This window comes from Caretta caretta, chromosome 9, assembly GCF_965140235.1.
Source record: "Caretta caretta isolate rCarCar2 chromosome 9, rCarCar1.hap1, whole genome shotgun sequence".
NCBI lineage: Eukaryota > Metazoa > Chordata > Testudines > Cheloniidae > Caretta > Caretta caretta.
The window spans coordinates 55833548-55848743 of NC_134214.1; the positions used below are offsets into that span (position 1 = coordinate 55833548).

The following is a 15196-nucleotide window of genomic DNA, read 5'->3' on the forward strand; positions in this document are numbered from 1 at the left end:
TGTGTAGCACCCTGAAATGTCTGTGCCTGGGTCAGCTCTGCCACAAGGAGGCAAGGGTAGGGAGTGGAAAGGCCATAGGGACAGGCCTTGAAGACTGGGATTCGGTTTCCAGCTCTGCTGCTGACCTGGGGGAGGTCTTGGAAAACAAGTGGAAACTTTTAGATGCCCCTTCAAGACCTGGAATGGAAACATTTGAAATTTTGGGAAGAATTGTGAAGAAACTTATATGAAATATTTTCTCTCAGAATTAACAGGGAAAGAAGAAGGAAAAAAAAGGAAATGCTTGAACTATGCTAGCATATCCAAGGCTACATTAGTAACTGTTTACATGGATTTGTGCTGGAAATGGCCCACCTGTTGATCACTTTAGATAAGCTATTACCAGCAGGACAGTGGGGTGGGAGGAGGTATTGTTTCATATTCTCTGTGTGTATATAAAGTCTGCTGCAGTTTCCACGGTAAACATCTGATGAAGTGAGCTGTAGCTCACGAAAGCTCATGCTCAAATAAATTGGTTAGTCTCTAAGGTGCCACAAGTACTCCTTTTCTTTTTGCGAATACAGACTAACACGGCTGTTCCTCTGAAACCTGTTTACATGATATTATAGTGGTTCACAGGATGGCTAGTTTTGTGTATATTTACCACATTTACTCTGTGTGTGTGTGTGTGCGCACACACAATAACACTCCACTACTAAAGAGTCTAGTGGTGGTGTTACTATAAAGTTTGGGTATATACCTGAATTTATTGGTAGTCCTTATTATTATGCTCGGTTAAATTACATCTTAGGGAGGTTCATTTCCTGAGCTTTCTCTCTAGAAACAGGAGTTTCTTCTGTACTCTGTGTTAGTGTGGCAGGTCAGGTCTATTTAGTTAAACTTCCCTTTTGTTTATAACCATCTTTCACACTTTACATTTCTTTTTCCTATATGCCACCCACTAGGGAATATAAGAATGATCATTCTGGGTCAGACCAAAGGTCCATCTAGTCCAGTATCCTGTCTTCTGACAGTGGCCAATGCCAGGTGCCCCAGAGGGAATGAACAGAACAGGTAATCATCAAGTGATCCATTCCCTGTTGCCCATTCCCAGCTTCCGCCAAACAGAGGCTAGGGACATTAGCCATGTCCATTCTGGCTCATAGCCATTGATGGACCTATCCTCCATGAACTTATCTAGTTTTTTTTTGAATCCTGTTATAGTCTTAACCTTCACAACATCCTCTGGCAGGGAGTTCCACAGGTTGACTGTACGTTGTGTGAAAAAATACTTCCTTTTGTTTGTTTTAAACCTGCTGTCTATTAATTTCATTTGGGTGACCTATAGTTCTTGTGTTATGAGAAGGAGTAAATAACACTTCCTTATTTACTTTCTCCACACCAGTCATAATTTTATAGACCTCTATCATATTCCCCCTTAGTTGTCATTTTTCCAAACTGAAAAGTCCCAATCTTATTAATCTCTCCTCATATGGAAGCTGTTACATACCCCTAATCATTTTTGTTGCCCTCTGCTGAACCTTTTCCAATTCCAATATATCTTTTTTTTCAGATGGGATGCACGCAGTATTCAAGGTGTGGGTGTACCATGGATTTATATAGAGGCAACATGATATTGTCTGTCTTATTATCTATCCCTTTCTTGATGATTCCCAACATTCTGTTTGCTTTTTTGACTGCCACTGCATGGATGTTTTCAGAGAACTATCCACAGTGACTCCAAGACCTCTTTCTTGACTGGTAACAGCTAATTCAGACCCCACTCAAGAAAGAGATTTTGGAAAAAATGCATCTGAGCACCCTCAGGGGGTGCAGCTGCAACTTCCTCTCTCACACTAGGTAAATTTGTTATTATTATTCATATCAAAGCTAAAGAATATATACTTCTCCAACCAGCACTTGTTTATGGGCTAACTGAAGTACACATAATACATTTCTCATTCTGAAAGAAGTAAAGGAAGCTTAGTTTTGAGAAGCAGGTAATGGCTGTTGATATTTCAGTTTTTCCTGTGCCTTCAGATTTCCTTGATCTCTACCTGGGGCAAATCACTTTCCCTCCCATGCTTTGTCTGAATTGTTCATTTCACTAATATGCAGCTCTGCAAGGCAGGAACTCTGTCTGGCTAATTCTGACATCACAAACCACAGGCCATTTAGGGCTCTGTATTCCCATAATACAAATACAACAATAATGTACTACTGCCTTGGCCTGGGCATCCTCAGGGAGGCTAGATAGATGGGAGCAGAGGCTCTATAGGAGTCCTGCCAACAGAAACTGGATCACTGCATCTCCAGGCTGTTCCTTCCCACCTAAAAGGCTCCAGCAGTCAACTGCAGAAGTGGAGTTGTGGGTGGTGGTGGCTGCTGCATCCATGGCATGGCAGATTTTGTCAAAAGCCAGGGAAGGGTCTGTGGGAGTTGGGCCTGTTAGAGGATAGTCTCCAACAACTCTTGGCAGATTTGTAAAAGGTGTTAGATGAACTTTCGACAGCACAGCAAGCATTCTCTTAAAAGGAGGAGGTGGATGGAATGCACAGTTTCTAGACAAAAGCACCAGGATAATAGGAAGCAAGGACCATGCAGCACTCGACTACAGTAAATAAAGATGAACTGAGGGGTCAAACTTTGAGTCTACTCCAAATAAAGTAAGTGCACACTCTTCCTTGTAGGCACTGCATGCTTATATGATTTGGATGGTATCTGTGGCAATATTTAATCAGCTTAAGCACAATGGTCAGTATTCCCCTTCCCAGAGCTCTCAGAGCCATCCTTCTAGTCTAGGGTGGTTTACCTGACCCCCAGCTATGCCTTTACATTAGCCTTGCACAAACACACACAAGTGAAGTTTAAGGTCTTGAAACCAAGGCTTAACTCTTATCTGAAGCTAGCAAGAAAATGTTTGTCTGTAAGAGGCTGGTCCATGTGTTGCGGTGAGGGGGAGGAAATCAACATAGAAAATCAGTGGGGCCAGAATCCATAGCAAATACCAGCTTGATGATGACTTCCAGGGAGCCAGGGCACTATTTGTTCAGTCCAGGGCGCTCCACATTACTCTAGCAATGGATTTCAGCTTTCTGCCATCTTCAGTCGAGATGGTCTTGCCCATGTGCCATTTCTGCATGGGAGTAGTTTGGGGGTCCATCACAGGTACCAGTGAGCAGCATGTCATGGGTTTTTGACATGCTTGCTGTGGTTACAGACTGGGGCCATGCCCTATCAGCCGTCCTTTTTACAGCTCTCCAGGTAGGAGGCTGCCTGACTGCCCTTTTAACCCTGGAGAATGATTGTCTCACACCCCACCCCGTTGTGAAACTATCTGTCCTTGGCAGGTGCTACGAATGATGGCAGACTCCTCAGTGCAGCACCCTTCTACCTTCTAAAAGCCTCTCAGGGAGAAAGATCACTTACTCTATGGCTTCTTCAGTGCGTGATTGTTACTTTGTTTTCTGGAAGAAGGAAAGAGAGAGGTCTCAGTATACAAGACAGCTGACCTTTTTCTTTTTGTTCACACTAACAGGTACGTTTCCATAGAAGTAGGTGCAATTCAGCAGTTCAGTCCCTGTATTAATGGGACTCCCAGCGTTCATGACTCTGAAAGTTATCCCATAAACCCAACTCATCGTTTCTAAAGGACTAATGTTGCTCACAATGGCAGACACCCACAAACGTCGTCTCCAAGGTGACTAATGCCCAGACAGCCTAGGGCTCGGCTCTGTGTTTTCATGCTCTGAGGAGGAGCGATAGCACACACTTACTGATCCTAACCAGCCTCCCATGCAAACAATTTCGGTGTACCAGCCCTTGCTACATCTTCAGGCATCTAGGCCTAAATTTTCAGCTGTGACTGATTTTGGGGGCCCACTCTGAGCTGGGTTAAAGGAGTTGGTTTCCGGAAGGTAGGCACTCAGCATTTTCTGAAAATCAGCCCCCTGTCACTGTGTCTCAGACTGCGCACCCATAATGACTAGTTTCTATTGAAAATGTGAGCGCTGTTTTCCATTGTGTCTGTACATTGCAGTGTTGCAAAGCCATTGCAGTAGCCGTCAACCAACCCTACCTGCTGCCTGTCTTCTTCGAAGCAGTGCTCTCACAGCTCTCCTTGTAGCAGATGTCCTGGTGGACTTTGTAGACCCTCTTGTATCTGTTAGTACAAAGAGGACACAGCAGAACAATTTGCTGTAGACAGACATTGAAATTCCCTGCCTGGCCGCAAGCACTGGATCCCTGAGGTCGCTTGTGCAGTGGGGTTTGGTCAGTCCTGATCAAAAGACTGGTGTCATGTCCAATGTTGATCAAGCTCACCACCAGCACCGTGAGGGGAGAGCACTGGCCACTCAACCACCAGCTGCAGGGTCTATTGGCCAGGTTCAGAATGGACTCCTAATTCTTAGTGGAATCCCAGCTACTCTTAGAGTGGGGGAGGGAGCCAGTTTTCTGGCTGGTAATTAGGGCAGCACAGTTTGGGGAGTGAGACGAGACCCTTCCAGAAATGGTGCGTGGGTCTGGCGCATAGCTAAGAGGGGGCTGGTACAGAGGGTAACACAGTTAACAAACGTAGCCTGGACTCTAGGGTCTGGTGGGTAAGAGCCCAGTAAGTATGTGCTGTGACTGGCTGCCATTAAAGACCCACCGGTTACCACCCTGCTTAAAATATGACTGCACCGTCAGCTACTTTATTTCTCTATTCTGTGAGGAGGAGAGGGGTTAACAATGCCTTATATAGATGGAAATGCTTAAAGAAATTAAGCACCACAGCGCCATTCAACTCAAACACAGCTCTGCTATTGCATGCTTAATGGCTAGCCTTTCCCACAACACTTCAGATAGATCATGGAAGCCAAACAGACAGACGATGGGCCAAGAGCGTCATACTACAGCCCAGAAACATTTGAGTAACTGACCCCATGATTACAACTAGAAGATCATCGGCACTGCTGCCTAGTGAAACAGCAGTGCCAGCTGCATTCTGGAGTGGGAGAGCATGTTGAGACGGGTTCAGCGGATGGGAAATACTCACTGTCAGACTGGCTGTGGCCCTAATTGATGGCAAGAGAGAGAAATCTTTTGCTTGTAAGGGAGAAAGGGAAACTGGAGAAGATGACAGCCAGCCAGCCACCCTCCAACCAGCTCACTCTCTCCCTCCTCCCTGCCCAACTCCTGGGGGAAAAGGCACTGGTTGACTTTGCATTAGTACAACATGTGCAAACACCCCAATGCCTGGTAGAGGCGAGGGGTGGTACAGTGTCACGTTTTCTAGATGCTCCAACAGAGCCAACATTTCTAGTATCACACACTAGCCTACCACTTGCCTTCACCACACTGATAAAAACCCAACCCACTGCAGCACAGCCTGGAGCTGTCCCTTGAGTGCAGAACCACACCTATGCCAAACGTCAGTGAAGGTGCTAGGACAGCATGTGGACTGTTTTTTGGCTGCTACAGCTGCCCCCATACTGCAGCTTCCCCTCCCCCCCCATAAGACATGGCCAGACAAGGTAACAGAAATGAGACAAACTACATCCGGAAGCAGCTGATCCTCATTCCTCCTCCTTGGGTTTCCAAACCTCAGCCACTGCCCACGAGCTCTCCACATGGCCAAATGTAAACAGGAAGGGGGAAGTGCAAAAGGCAAGCTATACTCACAGGTAGTGGCAGATGCCGCCTTCCCAGACAGGAAACGACTTGGTTTCTGAGTACAGCCGAGTGCAGGAGTGGGGCAGCTTCTTGCAGGCTAAGCACAGAGAAGGGGAGAAAGGGTTAATTTGATGCCCTATTAGCAACAGGACACCCCAATTATGGAGAAAAATCGGTCATTAAATGAATGACACTAACTGCTCCAACCCACCTTCCTAGCAGCATACATTTATCCCAAGCGAGGCATATTCCCTGCCACCAGGAACTGCTCAGCCAGCCAGCCAAGTCCCAGCCTGGGTGCATGGCAGTTGGGGGCTGGGTTTTAAAGCAGGCCTATAAAGGGGGAAGCAAGATGGGGACTTAGCAGCTGAGGACAGGAAAACTGATCCTGCTTTCTGCTTGACACCAAGCAGAGGGTGAGAGCCCTGGTAGCAGCACTGCATGAGGGGGTCCAGAAATCAGGCAGCTGAGTTTATTCCCCCACTGAATTTCCTTTGTGCATCTGTGAAATATTTGCCCTTATACGTGCTGTACTCTGTGCCATCCCAGGGCCTGCCTGACATCTGAGGCTGCACAGCATGGCTTAGTGCCAGGCTCCTGCCCTGGATGGCAGTGCATGCCCAGTGACATTTCCTAGGGCCGGCAGCCCAGGGGGCTCGCTGCCCAGCAGGGTTTGTTATGTGAGGCTGGCTGAGTTTTCTTTAGCCAGGGGGCCATATAATGTGCATGTTATCAGCACAGTGGCTGATGGCGACCGAAGCATTGCTGCTCTTCCCAAGGTGCCATGGTAAAGCTGCTGTAAGTAAGGCACCAGCTCCACGCTCGAGACGACTACCACTGCAGAGGTTTATGGTACCTGGGAGGGTGGGGGTAGAACTGGACTCCAAGTAAGACCTTGGGCCCAAGGCCAGGGAAGAGGGGCTAGTGGCTAGAGCACAGGCTTAAGGGGCCCACCTGCATTCAATTCCCAACTGGACCATGTCAGTACTTCGACAGAAGGTTTCCAAAAGCAGCACGTGACTTGGGGCACTCAGGGAGGCCTGGCTTTTGGCATGGGCTGAGCGCCCGCTCTGAAAATCAGGCCCATCTGAGGTGCCCCCAGCTCCATCCCCAAAGTCATTGGTCACTCTTGAAAAATCTTAGCCCCAGCTCTTATGGGCACCATCTCCAGGAACTCTAGCTCCTTGGACTGTACACCCCAGCGTGGGGTATGAACTAACCCCTCCAGCAGCATACAGGGCTAGCTATGGGACCCAGGCCCCACTGTGCACAGAGAAAGCAGCTCCTGTCCCTACCCTTAGTCTTGACCCAGGTTGCCGCCCCCTCTGCTGAAATGCTGCTCTCACCTCCCACAGCGCTTGCCAATTTGACAAGGCCTGAGGTCCATAGCCCCGGTTTCCCAGCAGAGATGAGTATTTCAGGGACGATGGCTCTAATCCCGCTGCCTGGGGGCTGCAGCGCTGCCCTGATATCTCTGAGGAGACCTAGGACAGGAGGCAGCAGCTGCTGCAAATCCCAGACACTAGTGCTCCAGGGGCAGATGGGAGCTGTGCCAGACAGCAGGGGAGGGGCATACAAGCAAGCTTTTCTCTGGGAGGGAGGGGCAGGCTGGGTCTCAAATCTGCCCTTCCCAAAACGGGTGCTAGCAGCGAGCAGGCTCTTCTCCCCTTGAGCATCAGCAGCCTAATGCCTTTGGAGGAGAGGTGAGGGGGCTGGGGACTGCTCAGTCTGATGGAGCCCGGGAGGGTGGAATTCTCTCTTCCTCTGGCCCAGCAAGCATCAAAGCAGCCTGTCCTCAGTCACGTGAGCACAGGACTCACTAACCCAGGGTCCCTCCTGGCCTCTAGCCTGCTGTTGGGCATTACTGACTCTGCACACCATAGCCTGCCTTGGCACTGCTGCTCCTGGCGCCCCCTCAGCCTGCAGGACAGGGGCTCCCTGCTGGCCTGGGCCCTGCTCCCTGGTGTGACTGACTGCTGCAACCCTAGCATTGGCTCACCCCCGCCTCCCACTCTCTTGTCTTACTGCTGGCGGGCAGCTGGGCTAGGGCTGAGACCCAGGGGCAGCAGGGCAGCTGTAGCCTCACCTAGTTCACAGCGTCTGCCCTTGAAGCCGGGGATGCAGTCGCAGATGTAGACCTCGACACCCGGGACACAGGTCCCCCCATTTTTGCAGGGGTTTGTGGAGCAGTTCCGGCTATCGTCTGCAAACACAAACACCAACGTCAGGCCGCTCCAGCCTTTGGCGGAGGACGCACATCCAGGGGACGAAGTGTATGGCCCAGACAGAGTGCCACAGTGTACCCAGCCAGAGGGTTGTGGGGTGGGGTCTGGGAGGGGGGAGTTTATAAAGTGCTGTGCTGTACCCCCTCACGCAGGGGTTCAGAGGTCCGAGCAGGAGGCTTCAGAGAGAGCCCCGTGGTGGCATGGAGGGTCTGATTCCGAGAGGTGCTGAGTGTTGTGGGTGCTCAGAATCTCTGGATCAGGCCCTGACTTAAGGGTGCCCCCTGGGCTGGCACTTTCGCAGTGAGCTGCCTGCACCCAAGGACTAGTCTCTAGCCTCCTGCATGGAAAATCAGAAATTGCCAGCCAAGCAATGGGTTGTCTCCCACTGGTTCTTCCCTGAACCTGGCAGCTGTCCTCATGGCAGCTGGAGCCCTCAAGTTCAGGACAGCTGCCCTGGGCCATGCTGCTGGCCAGAGACAGCAATTCATGCACATGTGGGGTGACGCAGCCACACTGTAAAGGGCTGATCCCCAGGGAGCCAAGGCTATTACTCAGCGTTTGGGTCTGACCCACAATAACCATTTGGATCATTTGCAAAGTTGAGCTGTGGATTCAGGTTTGGGTTGCAAATCTCCCCAAAGTTTGGGGCTGTCTAGCACAGGGACTATGGTTTGGGACCAGCTTTAACAGTAGAGTCCCAACTGCAAACATAAATCCCCCACTCGCCAGACTTACAGTTTCCCTTCTGGTTCTCAGACTCCAGCAGCTGCAGTGCCAGGCCAACCCAATTGGTTGATTCCTCCATGTTTTCCAGCTTCACTGGTGCCTCAGATTCTAGGAGAACAACCAAGAATATGTATCCCTTTTATATTAGAACCTAGGCAGTGCCAGACAGGATCAGCCCCAAGGGCCATCCAGCCCAGTCACCAGCACCAGCTGCTTCAGTGGCAGGTGGAAGGACCCCACAGGAGGCAGCTGTAATCTGCTCAGAAAGACGCTTTCTTCCTAAACCCCAACAGGCAGAGGCTGCATTAAGGTATGAAGCATGAAGATTTATTCCTTCCAAAATGCCTAGTTTTTGTTTTTTAAATCCTGGCTCCTGTCATTCTGGCCATTTTTATCAAATGTCCAGTCTGTTTGGGACCCCGCTAAGCTCTTGGCCTCAGAGATCTCTTGTGGCAATGAGTTTCACAGGGAGGGGTAGGGGTATGCGTGTGTGATATTGCCACCTTTTCTCAGCTCTTAGTTTTGCTGACTTTCACATACCGTTTGCTGTGCTGCATGCCTTTGGCATGGCCATTCATATTCAGCTCCTCTCCAAAGACCCTCTCCCACAGTGATCTCTCAGCACTTCCTCAGGGTGGGGGAGAACAACTAGCCCCATTGTGCAGAAAAGAAAGGGACTTAGCCACTGTCACCCAGGAAGTCAGAACTGGGACTAGAACTCAGGTGACTCGGTGCCCTGCTCTCCCCTCAGGAGACACAGCCAGGTGCCATTTCAGAGAGGTCCACCAAATGGGATTTACATTTTTCTAGACATGTTATCTCCCTCCCCTTTCACCATGTGGGGCAACAGGATTTGCATCCCTGCATGTAAACCCCAGCACAGCTACCGCCAGCAAAACCTCCTGGTGATGTGCATGGTTCAGGGAGTCAAAAGATGGCTGCAGGACTGTATTCAGCACAGCTGCTCATTCGGGCACCCTGCCCATTTCCGCTCTCATTCTCCAGTCTCCATCCCTTAGCCCAGGCTGGGGGGGCGGGGGAGAAGGGGGGGCGGGGGCTGGGCATCTGCATCCTGGGCCTTGGTTACAATTCAGAGGGTTACCGTGTCTGAGCATGGCAGGGAGTTACATGGGGCAGCTGCCTACAGCAGGATTCTCTTCAGAGGCAGCTGGAGCCGGCCACTGTCCGAGACAGGATACAGGGAGAGCTGCACCTTGGGCAGCGCCAGTCTGACAATGCTCTTAGCAGCAGGTATGGACCAGGCCCTGCAGCGGTCAGCTGGGAGTGACCCCTGCCCCAACAAGCCACAGACTGGTGGGGAAGCAGCATGGCTCTGGGGCTCTTCCATGGCATTCAGGGTCAGCCTGTGCTGCTTCATCGCCAGGGCATTGTGGCTTCGCACATGCAGTGCCAGGACCCCTGGCCATTCCAACCCAGGGATCTTCTTTCTAGAGAGCTGAGCCATTGCCCCTGCCAGCATTTCCCCCGGCTTTGTCTTGCCCATGGAGTCACCTCACATCTGTGCTGGGCTGTGGGATTGGCCCTTCTCTAAAGCCAGCTGGGGGCTGTGTGTAGAGAAAGTGAGACAGAGACTTTTCACACCCCTGTGGGGCAGGTGCTGCACACTTCAATCCTATAACCGTCTCAGAGTTACACCTCCTGCAGTCCAGCAGGCAACTGTGCTGGTGTTGCTTTCACACCCTCTGTGGGACAGGGGCCCAGGCAACAGACAAGGGGCTGGGGAGGATGGAGAGTACTTACGTGTTCTCACAGTGACGGATTTGCTCGGCAAGCTGCTGAACTTGGCACTGATCCTCCGTCTGCCATCCACCAGCTCAGTAAACCTGGAAAAGGAAAGAATTACTAGCCCTCGTACAGTGGCCCAGAGGGCGTTCGTGCTCCCCCACAGAAATCAGTGGGCTACAGCACACAGTTATATGGTTTGCCGACAAGATTGCTCATTCAGCTGGTGGGCCCTAGCAGTGGCATTCTGAGTGCAGAGAGCAGCCTGTGGAAAGGAACTGTGATGGACCACGCTGAGCGGAGCATCAGCCAGGGGATGAATATGCTGGTCATTTAAACTGCACAAAATCTTGTTTCAGTTTGTTTTGTTTCCAGTGCCATCCTGGAGCCTGCAAAGTGAAGGCTGTTTGCAAAGTGAACTTGCTCTCGCAGTCCTGTACTGTTCCTCTTCGTGACATGCAGGCACAGAGAGGTTCCGTTATCAAGTGGGGCTTCAAGGCACTACTGGGACACAAACAATCAGCATCAATGCAGGAAGCCTGAGGTGCACACTCCTGAAGTGCTGCATTAACACTGCAGCAAGTGAGAACTGAGATGCAGACAAATAACTAGGGGCACATTCTACTCAGTGATGTGGGTATAACTGCCAGGGGGAGCCAATCACATGGCAGCTACACTGGCTGCCACATAGCCCACTGTGGAATCTGGCGCTTCATGTAGGTTTTGGAGTCTGACTGCCCTTGACAGTTTCCTGTCTGAGGAGTTGCAGAGATTAGCAGAAAGGGTGCATGTGGCCATGATACAGATGCATTGTGCAGCAGAGGGCACCTCTACTACATTCTCCTGTGTCCCACCATGCATTTCCAGGGCATTCAGCCAGTCTGCACCCCAGTATCCATTTTCTCCTCCTGGTTGATTGTGTTCTGTCTCCTCCAGCTTCTCACCCCACTTAAAAAATCTGAAGAGCTTCTATTTAAAATGCAGATCTCTCCCTTGCCCAGGAGAAGCAGGCCTGGTCTGTGTTACTGGCTCCAGGAAGGGGTGCAGCAGGCTGGATCCAAGGTGGGCACAGCAGTAAGGAGATGGCTGAAGATCTGAAACATGGGCCAGGCAGCCAGTGTCCACCGGGGTGGGCAGAGGGAGGAGAGATTCCATGCTCAAACAGGAGAGCAACTGATGAGCACTGGGTTGCATAAGTTGTAGCAACTTCAAGGAGAGGTTCCATTTGAATAGGGCACCTGGGGTGGGCTGTTTAAAGCTGCCATGGAAGTGGGGCTGGATGCTCAGGCCACTAATGGAAATCAGGCATCCAGAGCCACCCACCAGCTGTTAACATCCCACCCACCCTTTGTACATGTGGGAGAGGCAGATGCTCTCCAGTTACCAAGGATCAGAGCCAGGGCGACAAGGGATTTGCTGGGAGCATCCCCCATGCACTAACCAGACTGTTCTAGTGCTGGCCACCAATCGTGAGTGCTGGCCACCAATCGTGAGTGCTGGCTACCAATCATGAGATTATACAGTGGGTTTGTGATGTGGCCAAATATACACTGAGGACTAGAGGAAGGCCAGGAAATGTGGCTTACATGTGACCTGATCTGTACTGGAACACAAGGGTTCAGCAGAAGTAGCCCATTCCCGCTCTCATCCAGCTCCCACCACCACATGTTATTTGTTAGTGCTCAGACTTCAAGCAGGGCTGTGCAATTGCCGCTGAGCCTACCTGGGGGCCTGCGAGGGTTCCTCCAGGATGTCATGATCAGCAAGCAGGCGCAGTTCTGGCAGCAATGCTGGGGGGAGCCTGTTCCTGAGCACCCGTGGGTGTCCTGCTTGGCCCCATCGCCTCTCAGGGGTCCCATCCCTCTGCACTGCAGGCCACAAAGGATTAGGCTTAGCCAGGACGAAGCAGTGAATCAGTGGAGTAAATGGAGTGTAATTCTACCATCAAGCCACAGCCTCCGAGAAAGCCCACCCCCAACTGGCTGGGGATTCTCCCGCTGAGCAGCCATGGCATCTGTGAGAATCAGTATATGTACAGCCAGCATGGCCCCGGGAAATGTCCAGACCACCATGATGGCTCTGCTTCCACCCCATGCCAGACCGTGCTGTGTGAGAGAGCTCCCTCATCTCACTGCGTGCCCAAATACAGAAGGGGTCTCACACACCCAATGTAGCAAAGGAAGAACCATACAGGGTTCCTGCTGGCTTTCAAGTGGAGAACACTGCATGGAAGCAGTGTTTCCTCCAGCTCGGTGGAAAACCTGCAGTGCATGGCGTTTCCAGCTCGTGGGCAATTTACATTCCCGGGTGGCTATGCTGGCTCTCATGGACGAGCTGATGTTCCCATGCCCTGTTGTCACATCACTAGTTCAATGCCTGTTCTCCCCATCAGAACTCCTCCAGCAGAGGCACCTGTTCCCTTGTGTATGCTCTGTCCCCCTAGCATAACATTTCCCTGCCAGGCTCAGGGAAGGCCATGGCGGGATCATGGACTTACGGGTCAAGATGTAGACATGGGCTGGCTCACTGTGCCCTTGGCCTTGCTCGGTGTTCTGGATGGCTGTCATGGACAAGCGATACCTCTGACCGGGAAGCAGGTCACGCACCGTGTAGGACGATAGCTTCCCGTTGGGCACATAGCGGCTCTTGATGCTCTGGTTAGTGGTGACGTTGATGATGTAACCCTCCACAGACCCCGCCAGCGGCTGATCCCAGGTCATGTAGACAGAGGTGGCGCTGACTCTGGAGGCAGTGAGGTTCCGGGGAGGAAGAGGCCCTGTGCCGGTGGGAAGGAAACATCAGTCTGAATGGTCTCAATGGAGTGTCCCTTCGCTGATTACATGGCTCAAGCTGCCTGTGATCTCTGCTCCTGGGACAGCTTCGTGCTCCCAGCCTTGCCGACCTGGTGGGGGCAGGGCTTAGAGCCCACATGCTGCTTTCACACTGGCTAAAGCCCTCTGATTAGGGTGACCAGACAGCAACTGTGAAAAAACAGGACAGGGGGTGCAGGGTAATAGGCACCTATATAAGAAAAAGTCCCCCAAAATGGGACTGTTCCTTTAAAAATGGCACATCTGGTCACCCTACCTCTGATGCCTTTCTACAGTTCCTGCCAGGTGCCCAGTTCTCCCCCAGTTCACTGGGACGGATTCAGAGAGGGGCTCAGCTCACTGCTGGAATGGCCCCAGCAGTCCTAGTGACACTGCAGGGGGCACAGCAGCAGCAAGGACCCAGTAAACAGGCTCTGGCTGTGCAGCATGGCTGCTCACCCCCAGGCTAGGCTAATCTGGATGCTCAGGCCTGGGCTAGCTGTGAGCCTGGCAATGGGCACCATTGTAACCATCTGGGGCAGACCCTAGCACAGGGGTGACCCTGGTGCAGTGAAGTGAGCAGCACTGATGTAAACCCTGCTGCACTGTTGCAGCGAGGCCACATACAGGTTGTGCCAGGCTAACGACAGCAATGTAGTTACAATGGGGCAAGTGTCTTGACTGCAGCCAGGGCCCACAGCGAGTGACAACTCTAGGGAGCCCCTCCAGCACCCCACTTGCTAGGACGGGGTCCATCTCCAGACCTCTGCAGCACTCCTGTTTTGTTGCTTCAGCCCCTTCTCCAGGATATCTCTAGTCTAGAGCTGAAAATGCAGGGCCAGATCCTCAGCCTCGCACCAGCGGCACCATGGTGCTGCAACGCCAGGTTAGAGGGCTACCTGGCGAGTGCCCCGGCACAGAATTACTGTGGGGTCAGCTCCTACACCACCACCCCAGGGCCCGGGGCAGCGGGTGTGGGTGATGCCCAGCCCGGCTGCAGGCTGGCCATAGCTCCAGCATGGCTCTATAGTCAGGGATGGTGCAGAATCAGCGTCAAGTGGAGGGAGGGAGGAAGAGAGCTGCAAGCAGTTGCACTCGGTATTCACTGGGCACAGCAAGGAGCGAACCTAGAGGTTCTCCCCTTTTCTGACTACAAATAACAAGGGCGTATGAAGAATCTGCCACACAGCTCCCAGTTTAAGGCAATCCCCACAACCTTCTTCTGTTCCCCACACTTAGTTTCAAATCAGAGCAAATCTGTGAACAATGCCTTCTCCACTGAAGCTGATGGAGTTGGTCCTGCAGGCTCGAGGGATGAATCGGGCCCCTAGGTAGGACAGCTAGGCTGGAGCGAGGGCTGGTTGTCTCAGGGAGTGGCTGCTCCCGCTGATGTTAAGCCAGTTGGCAAGCAATTTGCTTTTGCCATGATCTGGGGATCCGGGGAGCATCAAATGGTCCCACAGCCAGTGGCAGGGTGGGGCTGCCCCTGTCTCTGTCTATCACTGTGCGTGTGAGATCGGACACAGGTGCAGCAGGTCAGCCAGTGGAACAGCCCTGCTGATGGTCAAGGAGCAGTCAGGGCCTTGGGAAGCAAAGGGTACTTCTGAGCATGGGTCAGTGGGCCAGCCCCCACCAGCCCGTGGGCCATACACAGCCACAGCATGCTCCTGACACCCTCCAGAACCAGACCAAGCTCAGAAGTGGAACCCAGGCTGGTTTGTCAGGATGCAGCATGGTCCCAATGACACTGGTCCCACCAGCCCCCCTGCAGTGCAGGCAGCCATGCTGCGTCCAGGGAGAGGCACACAGCCCAGAGAAACAGCGGCTGCTGTCACTGCTCTCCAGGCAGTGGGATGGTGTGAGCGGGTGCTGGCTGGGTGTGTGCATCATGCTGGATGTGCTGACCATTGGTCAGAATTTCCCCTTCCCTGGGTGGGATGCTGGCTTTTGAGCAGGTGCCCGCTCTCCAGCTGGAAGCGGAGGCTGCTGTCTGTGGGCTCACTGCTTTAGCCCTATGGTCCCATCTGCTTCCAGCCAAAATGTGGTGAGCACCTTCTA

General features: G+C 52.1%; 1 protein-coding gene across 3 annotated transcripts in view; it reads right to left on the minus strand.

The window, feature by feature from the left end:
- SNED1 (sushi, nidogen and EGF like domains 1) overlaps positions 1-15196 on the minus strand; it is a 127145-nt gene that overhangs the window by 6995 nt on the left and 104954 nt on the right. For all 3 annotated transcript variants that reach the window (XM_048864823.2, XM_048864824.2, XM_048864822.2), the window contains 8 exons: positions 12826-13104; positions 12052-12196; positions 10347-10429; positions 8595-8693; positions 7721-7837; positions 5644-5731; positions 4058-4141; positions 3409-3446 (listed from right to left, as the gene is read on the minus strand). In XM_048864823.2, the coding sequence (XP_048720780.1) occupies positions 3410-3446; positions 4058-4141; positions 5644-5731; positions 7721-7837; positions 8595-8693; positions 10347-10429; positions 12052-12196; positions 12826-13104 (932 nt within the window). In that variant the 3' untranslated portion in view covers position 3409. The remainder of the gene's footprint in view (positions 1-3408; positions 3447-4057; positions 4142-5643; positions 5732-7720; positions 7838-8594; positions 8694-10346; positions 10430-12051; positions 12197-12825; positions 13105-15196) is intronic.